This window comes from Mustelus asterias, chromosome 11 (genome assembly GCF_964213995.1).
Source record: "Mustelus asterias chromosome 11, sMusAst1.hap1.1, whole genome shotgun sequence".
NCBI classification, from domain to species: Eukaryota; Metazoa; Chordata; class Chondrichthyes; order Carcharhiniformes; family Triakidae; genus Mustelus; species Mustelus asterias.
Window position 1 is genome coordinate 34,242,336 of NC_135811.1, and position 18,821 is coordinate 34,261,156.

At 46.4% G+C, this 18,821-nt stretch overlaps 1 protein-coding gene across 1 annotated transcript in view; it reads left to right on the forward strand.

Annotated features, from left to right (window-relative positions):
* Positions 1 to 4,603: 4,603 nt before the first annotated feature.
* The window catches only part of fank1 (fibronectin type III and ankyrin repeat domains 1), a 59,021-nt gene continuing 44,803 nt past the window's right edge, over positions 4,604 to 18,821 (forward strand). The window contains exon 1 of the mRNA XM_078222904.1: positions 4,604 to 4,781. Coding sequence (XP_078079030.1) covers positions 4,681 to 4,781 — 101 coding nt within the window. The 5' untranslated portion in view covers positions 4,604 to 4,680. The remainder of the gene's footprint in view (positions 4,782 to 18,821) is intronic.

Sequence of the window (18,821 nt, forward strand, 5' to 3'; positions counted from 1 at the left end):
TTGACTAGGTTTCAGGGAGAACGCCCTGTTGTTTGAATACTGTAACTGTCATTGTTTCTCTGTCAATACCAAATGGTGCGCAAGGCAGAATTTCATTTGTTCCCATAGCGAGGTTTTTCCTGGAATAGGTTGCTAGTTTGTCGCCAGAGGCTTATAGCTTGAGGGGTGCCACTCCATTCAAGCCTGGCTGTCCTGGAGTCCCTTCTGTTCTTACCACCTGTCATTGATGTGTGTTGGAAGGATTTTGCAGGTTGATACTCAATGTGTTGGCTCCGTTATGAATGCACCTTCCTTGGCCATCAAACCCTTGGGTGGGACTCAAACCTCGAGCTTTTGGCTTCAAAGGCAGGGGCTCAACCGCTGTGCCACAAGACCTCCTGTAACTGTCCTGGGATGTTTTAATATCCAACTCAACAGAGAAACAGGACCTCAGGTTATAGCTCATCTGAAGTACAGCACCTAGGATCATAGAATCCTACAGTGCAGAAGGAGGTCATTTGGCCCATCTAGTCTGCATTGACCACAATCCCACCCAGGCCCTATCCCCATGCATTTACCTTGTCCCTCTCACACTAAGGGGCAATTTAGCATGGCCAACCCACCACACATCTTTGGACTGTGGGAGGAAACTGGAGCACCCGGAGGAAACCCACGCAGACACTGGGAGAATGTGCAAACTCCACACAGAGCCAGGAATGGAATCTGGGTCCCTGGCGCTGTGAGGCAGGGACAGCACAGCTTCAATACCGCACTGAAGGTCAGTCTCGATTATATACTTAGCATTTGGATTGGGGCCTGAATGCACAATTTCATGACTCAGAGGCAAGAGTGAGTGCTACCACAGAGCCAAGGCTGTTGAGCACTTCTTTTCCGGGAATTGGGTTTGTTTCTGATTTTTAAAATGGTCCCTGAATAAACCAATTTAAAGGCTTAATAATTAATTCAGTAGTCAGTTTCAGAATTATGTTCTTCTCATGTGCAAAATAAACAATCAGATTTCTGGCGGGGTTAGTTGAAGGAGGAATTTTGACCAAACAACCGAGAGAACTTTATGTTGCTCTTCGAATACTTTCATAGGATCCTTTGCATTCAGTTGACAAGCTGATATAGCTTCGGTCTCTCCCTGAATATTGCACTGCCCTCACACTAAATTATATACTCAACCCATGGATTATGGTTGAAATCCATAACTTTTTTGCATTTGTGGAATGAGTTGCCAGGGGAAGTGGTAGGAGCGGGTACAATTACAACATTTAAAAGACAGTTGGTGAGGTACGTGGATGGGAAAGGTTTAGAGCGATATGGACCAGATGCAGGTAAATCAGTTTAAGAAACCTGGTTGGCATGGACGAGTTGGGCCGAAGGACCTGTTTCCATGCTGTATATCTTTATAACTCTAATAACTTTCTGACACAAATGTGATAATAAAACCAACTGAAGCAAACTGACATTAGTGAATGACAACTGCTTCTCATGAATTATATTGACAATAGTTCGGTGAATGATTTTAAAAAAAAAGCAAAAGGCCTGAATTTTATGTAGGTAGCAGCGGTGAGGATAATCGTGTTTATAGTTATTACAGAGTAAATTGGACTGCAGCGTCTGGTGTCTCCACATGTACAGTTAAACATGAAAGTTGTAGTCAGAGGTATCTTGCACTTTCACAGGATACGTTGCACCACTTCTCACCAATCAATCTGGCACCGAAATCATTGCAATGGGGGTGAACTCGAGGTACTTGCTCAGTCGTTCCCCACAAAATACACCAGGAAAAGTTACGGTAATGCTTTCAGGAGTAAGTGAATTTCTAACAGTGTGGTAAGTGATGATTACTGGGAAGTAAATGAGTATGGTAATATGAAGAGACTCAGTAACAACAACAATTTGCATTTATATAGCATATTTTTTATATTATTTACATATATCCCTTATATATTAGACAGATTAAACAGCCCCAATGCATGTCACAGAAATGTAAAGAGAAAACGATTGCTGAGTCAAAGGAGATAGTCAGAGACTATGCCTGTTTGAATGGATGGATTATAGGGACAGTCTTAAATAGGGTGGTGACAGAGAGAGAATTAGGGAGGGAATTTCAGTGTGTCGCCCCAAAGTAACTGTTCAATTTCAGATTTGCAACATTTGCTATCCGTATGTGTTTTGGATGGACTGTCTGAAGTATAACATTGCTAAGTGTGGTCTGCACTTCCAACAAAGTCACAGTTGTGGCTTTAATATTGTTCCTTTTTTAATACATAGGAACGTAGGAATAGGAGTAGGCCATCTAGCCCACTCTATCATCTAAGACGATCATGGCTGATCATCCACTTCATAGCCTTTTTCCCTACACCATCTACATAACCCTTTACATTATTGTTAATCATAAATCTGTCAATCTCTGTTTTAAACACACTCAGTGACTGAGCTTCCACAACCTTCTGGGTAGAGAATACCAAAGATTCACAACCCTCTGTATAAAGAAATTTCTCCTCATCTTGGTCCTAAGTGGCTTCCCAGATTTGAAACTATGTCACCTGGTTCTAGACTCCCCAACCAGGAGAAACATCTTACTTGCATCTACCCTATCTATTCATTGAAATGTTTTGTAGATTTCAATTAGACCAGCTCTCATTCTTCAAAACTTTAGAGAATGCAGGCCCAGTTTGCCCAATCTCTCATCGTGGCACAGCTCTGCCAAACCTGGAACAGGTCTGGTGAACCTTTGTTGCACTCCCTGTATGGCAATAGTATCCTTCCTTAAGTAAGGGGACCAAAACTATATATAAAACTCCAGATGTGGTCTAACCAAGCTCCTATACAATTGAAGCAAGATGTCACTACTCTTTGCAATAAAAGCTAACATATCATTAGCCTTCCTAATTGCAAGTTGAACCTGCATATTAGCTTTTAGTGACTTACTGACAAGGGCAGTCTAATTTCTTACCATTTAAGAAATACTCTGCACATCTGTTCCGCCTACCAAAGTGGATAATCTCACATTTTTCTACCTTATATTCCATCTGCCACCTTCTTGCCCTCTCACTGAGTCTGTCCAAATCCCTTTGAAGCTACTTTAAATCTTCCTCAGCAGACATTCTCACCTAGCTTTATATCATCTGCGAACATGGAGATATTACATTTGGTCCCTACATCCAAATCATTGATATATATTGAAGCTGGGACCCAAGTACTGAACCCAGTGGTACCCCACAGCCTGCCAACACAAGATTGACCCATTTATTCCTCGTCTGTTTTCTGCCTGTTAACGAATCCTTAATCCATGCCAGTATATTGGCCAGAATTTTACCGGCCTGCCCGCCACGGGAATCAGAGCGGGTGAGGGGCGGGGCATGGGAAGGTCCGTTGACCTCGGGCAGAATTTTACGGTTTCAGGACAAGCGAGGCTGTAAACCCCCGCCCATTATTTCCTATCCGATGTGCTTTAATTTTGTCAACCGACCTCCTTGATTTCAGCAGGCTTTTGATAAAGTCCCCAAAGGAGGTTGGTTAGAGTTACATCCATCTATTCATCACTGATTGAATATGAAGTGTCTTGCACATAAACACACTTGCTGTCAGGTAACACTTACATTTGTAACACTTTGCTGCCATACCTATTTCTGTCAACCATTTTGTATCAGAGTCCACTCAAACATTCTCCTGCCCAGCACCATTTTTATTTCAATAATGTACAAGTCAGCCAAGGTTCCCACAAGCTGGCAGGGGGCATAATTAAAATGCAATTGTTTTACTGCAACATGGAATGGAAGTCCAGCTGGAGGCAAAGGTTTCAAAGGCACTTGGCAGGTAGCAACAAGTGGCCAGGAGGAGTGATGGGAAGTTTTTTGTTGCTCTTCAAGAGGATTTGTTTGACTCCTGGAGTTGGCCCAGTTTTCCCTCTCCCTCCTCATGCCAATAAGTGTGTATGAACACCCCCAACCTGTACTCCTTTCCCTCTCAACCCACCTCCTACTACCCATTCCAGCACTTACTTTATGCAGGAACAATTCCTTAGCGTCTGCTCCTGATCTAATTCCTTCTACCATCCATTGTCTCTGCTGTCATTTCCACCAATTCTGAGCTTGAGTCAAACTTGAGAAATTTAAACATGACAGGGCCAGATAAGTAACTCCACACAAACTCTACAACTATTCATAATTGACAACAACCAAGGTCTAACATCAACAGGACATGACTTCTCAATAACAGACTAAAATATTGCAAATGGTTTACACACGTATTTACAATTGACGTTTTATAGAGACTTAACTCGATCATTCACTGTAATAATCATTAGATTTCTGAAGTTTGTTATAACATTATTTTCTTTCTTAACTGCACATGCAGCTTACAGACTTTTCTCAATTATGATTCTGTTGTTTATACTAGCCCTCGCAGTAACAGTCATATAAAACGTGATATATAATATTGTATTATGGAGCATTCCTACAAAAAAGCCTCATTCACATGGTAAGGGGAACCAGTGCAAAATAGTTTGCAGAATTATAATTGGGACATTGATGACATGTCACAGGGTTTCTGTAGGGAGGCCTCTTTGCAACGCCGAAACCTAGGATGTGTTTCACTCTTTTTTAAGAAAATGGCCAAGTGGAAGTCCCCAAGCCCAACCCTCCAGTTGTGGGTAAAGTGACCCATCACAGTATTGAACTTTACTGGAACATGCACCACCCATTGCAAGGAAATGGAGTATCTAATCGAGACCTATGTTTTTCAATTGAAGAGGAGGACATTAAAACACATACGTATGGCAACATATACATGTAAGTACTTAAGCTTTTAAAATCACCATTCCCACTCTCACCTGTAACATCTTTAAATATTGCAACCCTGATATTGTACAGATTCTACAGCTCTCATTTGGTGGAGATTACAATTTTTTTCAGAACAAAATATTACTGAGGGATTTACCATATTTTGATGTTCAAAAGAAAATGCAACGTAAAATAAAATGAAATCTAAGAAACTGTTGAATATACTGTTTGTGCATGGCCAATTTTCTTTTGTTCCTTACCTCTGTGTGGTATCCGAGAATGCTTCCCAACACGTTGTTCCCGATGATTTAATATGTCCGTAACCATATGTATAATCCTTGTCTAGTAACACCTTTTGTAAATTCACATAAGCTATAGGATATAGTAAATTCATAAAATAAAAGTCCAAGTAGGGCTGGAATTTCAAACGATTCTGAAATGATGAAATTGAGTTAAGCCTTTAACATTCTGTCACAGGTCCATTTTGTTTTCTTTTATTTGTGGCATCATCAATGCAATATTGGAAGATGGAACACTGAGCCGGTTAGAATAAACAGCTGCGCCATCATCAGACTTTAACAATGAGTCTCAATATGACCTAAATGATACACAATGAAACTGACTCACTGCAAGCTGACATTAGACGGTCGGATGCTTCAATCCCAACCCAAAGATTTTGACATCATTTTTATGTTAAACATGCTCAAAAACTATCAACGATCATTTGACATTTGGAATGAGCTAGATTGCAGACCAGCAGTGTTTTTTCCATCTCTGTCACCAAATGCAATCAAACAGCAAAAAACGCTCAAAGGCATTGAATGTGCTCAAAGCTATCAAATACGCTCAAAGCAATGAGTGGGTTAAAAGCAATCCAATCTGTTCAGCAACCTGCCTTGAAAAATAGAAGGGAAATAGTTACATAAATAATATCTGAATTTATTCAGTTTCTTCATTTAGACCAAAAAATGTTTTCACTGTATACCACATGCATGAGAACCCCCACCAAATCCCCATCAGTTCTTAATTCATTTTGGTCTCAGGGCCCATAATTTCCAACTTCTAGTCTCAGGGGCTAATCTCTATCCCACTTCCAAATTTCAGGGTCTAAACTCTCTTCCCTCTACCCACTCTCAGGGTCTAAACTAACCCCCCCCCCCCCGCCACCCCACCCCTAGGAACCAAACCCTACCTCCTTCCTCTCACACCCCATCTCAGGGTCTCAGTCCTCTCCCCTTCCCTTTCCCCTGTCTCAGTCTCAGGGTCTAAAAACTTCCCTTCCAATTTTCTCTCGAAACTTCCCCCTCTTCCCTCCAGTCTCTGAATTCTTGCCCCTTCTCTCCCTCTGGTCTCTAAATTCTTCCAACCCCTCATCTCCAAATTCTTATTCCCCTTCTAGTTTCCAAACCTCTCTCTAGTCCCTCTCTCCCTCCAGTTTCCAAAGTCTTCAAGCCAACACTGCAAACTGTTTGGTGGGGGGAGGGGGAGAGGGGATGGGAGGGTAAAGAGAGGAACAGGGGAGAGAGAGAGGGAGAGGGGAGAGAGGGGGTGAGAGGGGAAGTGGAAAAGAAGGAGAGGGAAGAGGGGGTGGGAGGAGAGGGCGAAGGTAAGATGTGGAGAGAGAGGAAATAGAGAGTGGAGAGAAGGGAGCAGAGAGGAGGAGGGTGGCGGGAGAGAGGGGAGAAGAGACGGGGAGAGAGAGAGGAGGAAAGAGACAGAGTGGGGGGTTTGGGGGTGGAAGAAAATTGATTTGGGTGGAGTGGGGTGGGGGAGAGAATTGCTCTTGGGGATGGATGTGGAGGAGGGGAAAAGGTTGTTTTGAGGGGAGAAAACTTCCTCAGACTTGCTACTGTTTTCTGCAACATTGTAAGCCTCTCTTTTCAATCTAATACCACCCTTAAGTTCCTGAATTAGCACTGATGGGTCTTTCTCGTTCAGTTTTTGTTTTTATTGAAGATTTTGAATTGCTTCTTTAAATGTTTCCCGTTGTTCATTTACCTTCATGACTTTTAGTCTGTTTACCCAATTAACTGTAGCCTGTTCTCCACTCATTCCTATATAATTGGCTTTATTTTAGATTCTTGTTTGTGATTGGAATATGTCACTTCCAAACTTAACATGGAATTGAGTGGTATTTTGATCACTATTTCCCAGAGGATCTTTTACTGCAACATTACTAATTAACTCTGCTTTTTTACACAACACTAGATCTAACATAGCCTAATCCCTAGTCAGTTCGACAACATTTTGCTCCAAGAAACTGTCACAAAAACATTCTACAAACTCATCTTCTGGACTACTCTTGCCGATTTGATTGTCCCAGATTATATGATGATTAAAGTTCCTCACAACTATTATGTTGCCTTTGTTACAGGCTCCAATAATTTCTTGTTTAATGCTCTGCCCAATGGTACAGTTGCTGCTAGGAGGCCTGTGTTTCCCGTCATTGTTATTTCTAGTTTCCACCCACACTGATTCTACATCACAATATTCTGAGGCCAGTTCCATTCTCGCTATTATCCTTATGTCACCTTTATCAGGGCTACCACTCCTCCTTTGCCATTCTATCTGTCCTACAAGAAGATCCTTTGAAGATTCAAATATGGGGAAATCTTTAGGCAGAGCCATTTTTGTCGAAACTCAATCCACTCAGTTTCTTCAAAGTCCCGATTAGGCTGGAAACGGGATTTATTTTGCCTATTCATGGGGAAACACTGTCTCTTCAACAGTGTTGGTACGCAGTGTAGTTAATATTTAATTGAGTAAAACAGGAAAGGAAGCCACCTTATGTGTTACTTTTGCAAATCTAAAGCCACAAACTCCTACTTTACAACAGTGACCCACACTTATAAACAGTAAGTAGGTTAGTTGAGGTGGTAATGACTGCCCCTGCCATAAAAGAAGCATTTGACTGAGTGTGGCATTGAGGAATTCTAGCAAAACTGAAGGTAATGGGAAACAGGGAGAAAACGCTCCATTGGTTGGAGTCATACCCAGCACAAAGAAAGGTGGCTGTAGTGGTTGAAGCCAATCATCACAGTCCCAGGACATCACTGCAGGAGTTCCTCTGGGTCCTAGACTAAATCATCTTCAGCTGCTACACTAATGACTTTCCTTCCATCATGATGTCTGAAGTGGTGATGGTGATTGCACAACATTCAGTACCATTCATAACTCCTTAGATACTGAAGCAGTCCATGTCAATATGGTGGTAAGACGTGGACAACATTCAGGCTTGGACTACTAAATGGAATAGCAATATTCAAGCCACACAATTGCCAGGCAATGGCCATCTCCAGCAAGAGGGAATCTAACCGTCTTCCCTTGATACGCAATTGCATTACCATCATTGAATCTCCGGCAATTAGACCAGAAACTGAATTGGACCAGCCACATAAATATTGTGGCTACAAGAGCAGGTCAGAGACCAGGAATTCTGCAAACATATAGCTCACCTCCTGAGTCCCTAAAGCCTGTCCATCATCCAAAAGGCACAAGTCAGGAATGTAATGGAATACTCTCCACTTGCCTGGATGAGCGCAGCTTCAACAATACTCAAGAAGCTCAACACCATCCAGGGCAAAGCAGCCCACTTGATTGACATGCTGATGCGCGTTATCACACACGAGGCTTGAGATGCTCAGGAAATAAAGGCTTTTATTAACTGTTACAACGAAGCTACCATGTATAGTACACGATCCCAGACTGAGGGGTCCCAGACAGAGCAATGACCTTTATACCTCTCCCAGGAGGCGGAGCCCGACTGGAATGTACCATAATAACTATAATACAGGTGTATCAGCCCAACCCTAACCCCAACAGCAACAAGTAGAACAACCCATCCCTAACCCCAACAGCAACATATATACATACTTGTAGTACTGGCCAGACCCTGGCTCAGTACTATCTAGTGGGAACCAACGATGGTTCACCACATTCACCCCTCCTTTGAAGACAAAGGCCGGCGGGGTACAAAAACCAGAATAATTTGTCATCAGTCTATAAGTTCAGACGGTCAGGGGGACCGCACCGTCGTTGTGACCTCCTCAATACCGGCGATGACACCGGAGTAGGCACTTGCGGTGGCGTTCTCCCCAAGGCGATGTCCAACTGTTCCTCCACAGTCTCACGGGCCGGTTGACCCCGAGGTGATGATAATCCGTTGAGTTCCGACACGCCCTGGACTCAGACAAGCTGTACACGGGAGTAAAAGGGTTAAGTAATGGTCCCGATGCTGCCCGCGCCGTGTCAGGAGGGGAAACAATAGTTGGGGGGTTTCTAACAGGGGGTATGGGAGCGACAGGGGTTGCTACATCCCCTGCTGGCGCCAGGTCTCGGATCGAGACCGTGTCCTCTCGCCCGTCAGGGTATGCCACATAGGCATACTGAGGGTTGGCGTGGAGGAGATGGACCTGTTCGGCCAACGGGTCGGACTTGCGGGCCCTTACATGTCGCCGCAGGAGGACAGGTCCTGAGTACGTCAACCAAGACGGTAATGAGGTCCCAGAGGAAGACTTCCGAGGGAATGAAAACAGCCTCTCATGGGGAGTAGCGTTGGTTGCTGTACACAGGAGTGAGCGTATGGAATGGAGCGCATCAGGGAGCACCTCTTGCCAACGAGAGACTGGAAGGCTTTTTGACTTCAACGCCAGTAAGACAGCCTTCCAGACTGTAGCATTCTCACGTTCCACCTGTCCGTTACCCCTAGGGTTGTAGCTCGTGGTTCTACTAGAGGCAATCCCGTATGAGAGCAGGTATTGCCTCAAGTCATCGCTCATGAACGATAAGCCCCTATCGCTGTGAATGTAGCAGGGGTACTCGAACAGGGTGAAAAGATCACGGAATGCCTTGATAACCGTGGCAGCGGATGTATCAGAGCAGGGAATAACAAAAGGGAATCTCGAGTACTCATCAATGATGTTGAGGAAGTACACATTCCGATCTGTTGAGGGAAGGGGGCCCTTAAAGTCGACACTCAGTCTTTCGAAGGGACGAGTGGCCTTGACTAGTTGTGCCCAGTCAGGTCGGTAAAAGTGCGGTTTGCATTCCGCGCATACCCGACAGCTTCTCGTTATGGATCTGACATCCTCCACCGAGTAGGGCAGATTGCGGGCTTTTACAAAGTGGTAGACCCGAGTGACCCCAGGATGGCATAGGTCATTATGGAGAGCCTGCAAACGGTTCTCCTGTATACTGGCGCATGTTCCACGCGACAGGGCATCCGAGGGCTCATTGAGTTTCCCTGGACGATACATGATGTCGTAATTATAGGTGGAGAGTTCGATTCTCCACCTCAAGATCTTGTCGTTCTTGATCTTGCCCCTCAGCGTGTTATTGAACATGAACGCCACGGACCGCTGGTCCGTGATCAGGGTGAACCGTTTTCCTGCCAAGTAATGGCGCCAATGCCTGATGGCCTCCACAATGGCCTGGGCCTCCTTTTCCACCGCTGAATGTCGAATTTCGGGGCCTTGGAGGGTGCGGGAAAAAAAGGCGACGGGCCTGCCCGCCTGGTTAAGTGTGGCGGCCAGGGCGAAATCAGATGCATTGCTCTCCACCTGAAAGGGGATGGACTCATCAACAGCGTGCATCGTGGCTTTCGCGATGTCGGCTTTTAGTTTATCAAAGGCCAATCGAGCCTCTGGTGTTAGGGGAAAAGAGGTGGACTTGATGAGCAGACGGGCTTTGTCCGCGTAATTGGGAACCCACTGTGCATAATAAGAGAAGAAGCCTAAGCATCTTCTCAGTGCTTTTGCACTAGTGGGCAGGGGAAGTTCAAAGAGGGGACGCATACGGTCTGGATCAGGGCCAATGACCCCGTTTTCCACCACGTATCCGAGGATGGCTAAACGGCACGTACGAAATACACACTTCTCCCTGTCGTAGGTCAGATTCAGGCGAGATGCAGTGCGTAGGAACTTAAGGAGATTTGTGTCGTGGTCCTGCTGGTCATGGCCGCAGATGGTGACGTTATCCAAGTACGGGAAGGTAGCCCGCAGCCCGTTCTGGTCCACCATTCGGTCCATAGCACGCTGGAAGACCGAGACCCCATTGGTGACACCAAAAGGAACCCTGAGAAAGTGATACAAGTGACCATCCGCCTCAAAAGTCGTGTATTGTCGGTCCTCTGGGCGAATGGGGAGTTGGTGGTCGGCAGACTTGAGATCTATGGTGGAGAACACCCGGTACTGCGCAATCTGGTTGACCATGTCAGATATGCGCGGGAGGGGATACGCATCCAGCTGCGTGTATCTATTAATGGTCTGACTATAGTCAATGACCATCCGGGGTTTGTTCCCACTCTTGACCACCACGACCTGCACTCTCCATGGACTAGCGCTAGATTGTATGATCCTTTCCTTGAGGAGCCGCTGAACTTCAGATCGAATGAAGATCCGACCCTCAGCGCTGTAACGCCTACTCTTAGTCGCGATGGGCTTGCAGCCTGGCACAAGATTCTGGAACAGGGAGGGTGTGGTAATCTTCAGCGTCGAGAGGCTACAGGCGGGGTGCGTTGGGCAATTTGGAAGCTGCTGTTCTCCCACCGAAAGTGGAGGAAGTGGCCCACCGTACTGTAGGGTTACACTCTTCAAGTGGACCATGAAATTTAGTCCAAGGAGGATTGGCGCGCAAAGGTGCGGCAACACCAGGAGCTTGAAGCGCTCGTAAACCGTGCCCTGCACCGTTAAATTTACTACGCAACTCCCTAGCACGGTGACAGACCGGGACCTTGGTGCCATAGAAATTGTCTGTTTGACAGGTTGGATCTGGAGGCCACACCGCTTCACAGCGTCTGGGTGAATAAAACTCTCAGTGCTCCCGCTGTCAAACAGACAATAAATCAAGTGGTTGTTTACCTGAATGTCCATCAGAGACTTGTTGAGTCTGTGAGGCTTGGCCTGGTCCAGGATGATCGACGCCACCGTTGGTTCGTGAGCGCCACTGCAGGCAGCTGAGATCGACGAAGATGACCCTTGCTGGTCGTTCGCGGTCGGTGCCGACCAACATGGCCGCTTCCATAGGTCGCACGTGGGTGATGGCGCCAAAATCAGCGACCCCAGGTGGTCACGCATCTCCGACTCCGTCGACTGCAATGGCGTCGTCCTGGCCTCGCACGTGGACGAAACCCTCGACGATGCCGACGACGAAGAACCGGGCTCCGGGGAGTCGCAGGCCGCACTGCTGTTCCTGGAAGTAAGTTTAGATCGGCATACTTTCGAATAGTGCCCCTTCTTACCGCAGGCGGAGCACAACACAGCTTTAGCAGGACACCGTTGCCGAGTATGCTTCGCTCCCCCACAGAAGTAACACCGCGGGCCGCCCGGAGCTGCTGCCGTCGTCAGGCCCGAGTGTGGGCACGCCATCACGCAGCTTTTCGAACCCGAGGGACGAGGAGGGATCAGCGACTGCTCCTGCCATGTTGTCTCCACGTGGTCTTCAGGATACAATACTAGGCTTTTGGAGGCCGTCTCCAACGTATCCGCTTGTTCTATCAACTTAGTGAGGTCAAGATTACCTTGCTCCAACAGTCTGAGTCGGATATAAGATGATCCGATTCCCGCCACAAACGCATCTCGAGCGAGGTCGTTCATATTCTGATCTGCCGACACTGCTTTGCAGTTACAGCCCCTGGCTAGCTGTAGGAGCTCGTTCGCGTATTCTTCCGTCGTTTCGCCGGGCTGCCGTCGTCGAGTGGCTAAGAGGTATCGAGCATGCATTTCGTTTGGCGGTTTAATGTAACGCTTCTTGAGAAGCTCGAGGGCCCTTGTATAGTCGGTGGCCGCACGGATCGCGAGGTATACGGTGTCGCTTACCCTCGCGTGGAGGACCCGGAGTCTGTCATCGTCTGTGGTGACCGCTGCGGAGGCTGCCAGGTAGTCCTCAAAACATTTCAACCAGTGGTCGAAGGTGTTAGAGGCGCCCGCCGCACATGGATCCAGTGTAAGACGTTCAGGTTTTAACATCTGCTCCATACTCTCTGTATCGTTTTCTTTTTTTTTTAACGACGAGAGTTTACTTAACAGTAAATAAAATTGATGCGCGTTATCACACACGAGGCTTGAGATGCTGAGGAAATAAAGGCTTTTATTTACTGTTACAACGAAGCTACCATGTATAGTACACGATCCCAGACTGAGGGGTCCCAGACAGAGCAATGACCTTTATACCTCTCCCAGGAGGCGGAGCCCGACTGGGATGTACCATAATAACTATAATACAGGTGTAACAGCCCAACCCTAACCCCAACAGCAACAAGTAGAACAACCCATCCCTAACCCCAACAGCAACATATATACATACTTGTAGTACTGGCCAGACCCTGGCTCAGTACTATCTAGTGGGAACCAACGATGGTTCACCACACATGCCATCCACCAAGTCACTTCCTCCACCACCGATGCACAGTGGCAGCAGTGTATATTAGATACAAGATGCAGAGCAGCAACTTACCAAGAACCTCCAACAGCACCTTCCAGACCTGCAACCTATACCACTTAGAAGTACAAGGGAAGCAGAAACACAGATACACCATCGCCTGCAAGTTCCCCTCCAAGCCCCACATGTCCTGACTTGGAATTATATTGACGTTCCTTCACTGTCGTGGGATCATAATCCTGGAGCTCCATTCCGAGCAGCACTGTGGGTGTAGCTACACCTGATGGACAGCAGCAGTTCAAGAAGGCAGCTCACCACCACTTCTCAAGGACAACTAGGGATGGGCAATAAACATTGACCTTGTTGATGATGCCCACATTCCATGAAAGAATGAAAAAAGCTGTTTACTTGCCTCTATCTATCCTATCTATCCATCTATTTACTGAACTATGACAAAAGAGTGGAAAAATTGAACTTTTAAATCTTGGATTAAAGTGACTCTACATCCCTTCCATGATATTGTAACATAGTTCAGGATGGATGATTTTTTATCACTGTTTAAACTGTAGTATGACTCGAGGATAAGGGGTTGGGGTCAAGGGGCACAGATTCAGATTTAAGCAAATTTGGGACTTATGTTGGGTACTTCTTCTTCTCAAAAAATATGTAAAAGTAATTTTAACTAACCCACACTAATATCCATCCTATTTTTTCCTTGCGATTACTCCTCTTTTTACAAGCCTTTTCTAAACGGTTGTTTAACAGTTCCAACAGCTCAGAAATCATTCTGTCTCACACACTATTACAACATCTTTACCTTCCTTGATCATAGAAATAGACTTTATGAGATCATAATTCATTTAACCCTTTTTTTAACTAACACAAGATCTTAACTGCCATCAGAAAATGCTCTTCCCAGCAGAAAAAAATTCAATTTCTAAATAATAATTTTAGTTCTTCGTAATTTAACACAGTCTACAGAACCTTTCTGTCAATGTCTTAATCCCATATGTTATTGATTGTACACCCAGCTCCTCGCATCAGTAATGTGCCTGTTCCAACAAGTGCAAGCGTGGACAGATCTGCAAGGCAGCCTGGATGGTGTTGAGCTTCTCGAGTGTTGTTGAAGCTGCGCTCATCCAGGCCTCGCTGTTTGTCCAGCCGTGTCAGTTTAAGATAAGGCTGCATTGCCGGGGGTGCCAATCACACCATTCTTTCCACTTCATACTCAGATAACCTTTGGCTTTTTCACCAGTTTAATAAAACAGCTTGACTGCCCTAAAAATCAATGCTTTTTTTTCCAAGCCTGAGCTCATTTCACACATTCGTGGAGGCAACTGGCTGGGCCAGCACAAACAGTGAGACCCCAGCTGTTCTACATCAGGAAATATGAGGTGGAATGTCAAATATTGACTCAGCACCCAGACATTCTGTCAGCACATGCTTGTCAAAACTGACTGTAACAGCTTTAAAAGTATAGACCCAAAAGGCAGAGTGTACTCCTACATAAAGACCAAAGAGATTGCGAGGCTGGCAAAGGAAGGTGTTCTTTACAGTTTCACAGACAATGTTCCCATTGAGCAGCACGGCTGCACAGTAACACGAAAGTCCTCCAGCAGGTCGCGCACAATCTGGCTCCTTTAAATTACCCCGCCTGCCCAGCCAGGCAAAAAAAACTTAGGCCGGAATCTTACCCCCGTTCATACCGGCGGGATTGTCCCATCCCACCGCAGAGAATGGAGATTTGGCTGGCCGCCAAATTCACCGGCTTCGCTGCAGCGGCGCGAACGGCCGGTAAGATCATGCCCTTAAAGTGGCCACGCCCTTAAAGAAATCGATTGCGGCATTTGAAAAAAAATTAGAGGGAACTTTAATAGTAGATCATTCTTGCCAAGGGATTTATTTTCCTCATTTGTCCATTTAATTGAAAATCATAAATTTAACTTCCATTTGATAAACTTCAGAAAGTACCTTCAGCTCAGAGGGAGTGACAATGAAATCTTATTTAGTCCATCTGGAAATCAAGGACGCAGAAGGCCAATTTAGGAGACTGACCTCTTGTGCACAAACAGCATTTGAAATGCATCCAATGTTGCCTTATTGATTTGAGTATTATAGAGACATTCATAACAGCCACGATAACAAGAGTTAAAGTCTGGCAATGGATACCTTCCCTGCATCAGCAATCATATTATTTTCCGTCATCCAAGGAGGATTTTAGGACGTTTGAACGATTAACATCTGTAAATCTTATATCGTGCCGTTGCTCCTGTTCAATTATCCACTTACAAGTTAAGCAACCCAGCTAGGAGTTTGTTTATTTATTTATTAGTCACAAGTAAGGCTTACATTAACACTGCAATGAAGTTACTGTGAAATTCCCCTAGTCTCCACACTCCGGCACCCTAACCAGCGCGTCTTTCGGACTGTGGGAGGAAACCAGAGCATCCAGAGGAAACCCATGCAGACATGGGGAGAACATGTAAGCTCCGCACAGACAGTGACCCAAGCCAGAAATCGAACCCAGGTCCCTGGCACTGTGAGGCAGCAGTGCCAACCACTGTGCCACTCCGACATCATGCCCGAATGCAATAGACCAGATTGAAGAAGGTGCATGTGAAGCACTGCTTCATCCGAAAGGGGTGTTTAGGACCTGGGACAGTGAGCAGGGAGGAGGTAAAGGGGTAGGTGTTGCACCTTCTACGATTGCATGGGAAGGTGCTGTGGGCAGGGGATGAGGTGTTGGGTATGATGGAGGAATGGACCAGGTTGTCCTGGAAAGAATGGTCCCTGCAGAATGCTGACAGGGAGAGTGAGGGGAAGATGCGTTGATTAGTGGCATCATGCTGGAGTTGGCGGAAATGGTGGAGGATGATTCTTTGAATGTGGAGACTGCTGGGGTGAAAAAGAGGACAAGGGGCACTCTATCCTGGTTCTGGGAAGGAGGGGAGGGGGTAAGAGCAATGGCCCAGGGGATGGGTGGATGCGGTTGAGAGCCCTGTCAACCACAGTGGGTGTCAAACCACGACTGAGGAAGAAGGAAGACGTATCGGCGGTGCTATTTTGGAAAGCGGCACCATCAGAACAGGTGAGGCGGAGGCAAAGGAAGTGAGAGAATGGGATGGAGTCCTTACATAATGTGGGATGTGAAGAGCTGTAGTCAAGGTAGTTGTGGGAGTTGGTGGGCTTGTAATGAATATTGGTGGACAGCTTATCACCAGAAATGGAGACAGATGTCAAGGAAGGGAAGAGAAGTGTCAGAGATGGACCATGTGAAGGTGATAGAGGGGTGGAAATTGGAAGCAAAATAGATACATTTTTCCAGGTCCAGATGAGAGCATAAAGTGGCACCAAAATATTCGTCGATGTACCGATGAAGGAGTTGTGGGAGGGGGCTGGAGTAGGACTGGAACAGGGAATGCTCCACACAATCCATCAAGAGACAGGCTTAACTGGGATCCATGCGGGTGCTCATAGCACACCTTTTATTTGGAGGAAGTGAGCTGAGTTAAAGGGGGAATTGTTGAGTGAGAGAACCAGTTCAGCCAGGTGCAGGAGAGTGATGGTGGATGGGGATTGTTCAGACCTCTGTTTGAAGAAGAAGCGAAGAGTTTTGAGGCCATCCTGGTGGGGAATGGAGGTATAGAGGGATTGGACAACCATGGTGAAGAAGAGGCGGCTTGGGCCGGGGAACTGGAAGTTGTTGCTATGGCGTAGGGCATCGGAGGAATTGCGGAACAAAGTAGCGATGCTGGAAATATGAAATAAAATGCACAATATGGGAAATGCTCAGCAGGTCTACAAGCCTCTGCAGAGCGAGAAACAAAGTTAACGTTTCAGGTGGAAGATCGTTTATCAGAACCGTTCAAGCCGCAAGGTTAACACTGTTTCTCTGTACAAGTGCCCCAGAGCTAATGATCATTTAAAGTATTTTCTGCTTTATATTACAGGAGCAGTTCCCATCTCAGTCTCTGGGTGGGATTTTCCCTGAATTGCACCAAATCCGTGTTTCCCTGCCCGACGCAGTGGCAGTTTTGCACGCTGTGTGGTCCGATCCCCACCTCATTAATTACACAGGCATGGGGAACATGCTGGATCAATCACAGGCATCCACTGATTCCCTCACCACTCCGTGACCTTAACCCTTCCTCATTCCGGACGCCATATGTAAACTGCACCTGTGCACACTGACCTCAGTCTCTGCAGCCTAGGACCGCTGCACAATGCATGGATGGCCCCAAAGACAAGAACACTGCCGTCCTGAAGTTCAGTGATACCTCCCTGGACTCCATGGAGGCTTGTCTCCATGCCCTCTACCCCACCTCTGGCCTCCAGAGGTCCAGCAAGCTGACCAATCTGGCTTGGGAAGTGGCAGCAGAGTGGTCATTGCCAAGACTGCACAGAAGAGGACAGCCCAGTGCCGAAGAGGATGAATAATCTCATCTGTGTCATCAGGGTAAGTCAAACAGCTCATCATTCTCACACACACACAAGTCCAGCACGTCTGGGAGAAACCAGTCCGGAGGTGGAGTGCTAATGACCCTCATAGACATCAGGAATTGTGCCATTGAACAGGCTGGAGAAGACGTGGACCGTGCCTGCATTGATGGTGAGATTGGTGACAAAAACCCACGTGAGGATCCTGAACCAGATCATCCATTAGTCAACATTACTGTGAATGCACTGTCCTGGTTTGGACTTGGCTGCCATGCACAAATTATCATGAATTTATTTCACTGGCATCTCTGCTAAGTGCCCAACTCTCTACACCAGCCAGGCCCTTAGCTCTATCCCAGAGGACACCTCCAATGAAGAACCCGAGTGCAGCACTATTGAAGACCCATTATGCCTCTCATCCACACTCTTCATCAGAGTGTCCCACCGAGGTGGGACCTAGACCTAGACATTGGGCGGCGCAGTGGTTAGCACTTCTGCCTCACAGCGCCAGGGATCCAGGTTCGATTCCCGGCATGGGTCACTGTCTGTGAGGAATTTGCGCATTCTCTCCGTGTCTGCGTGGGTTTCCTCCAGGTGCTCCGGTTTCCTCCCACATTCCAAAAGACTTGTTGGTTAGGCGCATTGGCCATGCAAAATTCTCCCTCAGTGCACCCAAACAGGCGCCAGAGTGTGGGGACTAGGGGATTTTCACAGTAACTTCATTGCTGTGTTAATGTAAGGTTTAAAGTTAAATAAAATTTAAACTTTAACAAGGCTTGGATTCACAATCTGGTGAGCACAGCACACAGTCTGGTCCACAACAGACAGAGGCAGGGACATCAGAGGCCTCAGGGGACTGCTGGAGCCCAACATTCTGCAGAGTCCGAGGCAGGTGACAAGCCTCCAGACTTGGTCCTGCTGGAACTGCAGTGACAGTGGGATATCAAAAATATTGACTTTGACGTAATTGTGGGCCTTGGCAAAACTGATATCTGTAACCTCATGAATGCATTTGTGCATGGATGCCTGAGGGATCCCACAGAGCTCCCCAGTGGAGTCCTGGAAGGAGTCCTGAGCACTTGGAGGTACATGATAAAGTAGGACTGAGTCAGCACGGCTTTGTCAAGGGGAGATCATGTCTGACAAATCTGTTAGAGTTCTTTGAGCAGTTAACAAGGAAGTTAGATAAAGGAGAACCAGTGAATGTGATTTATTTAGATTTCCAGAAGGCCTTTG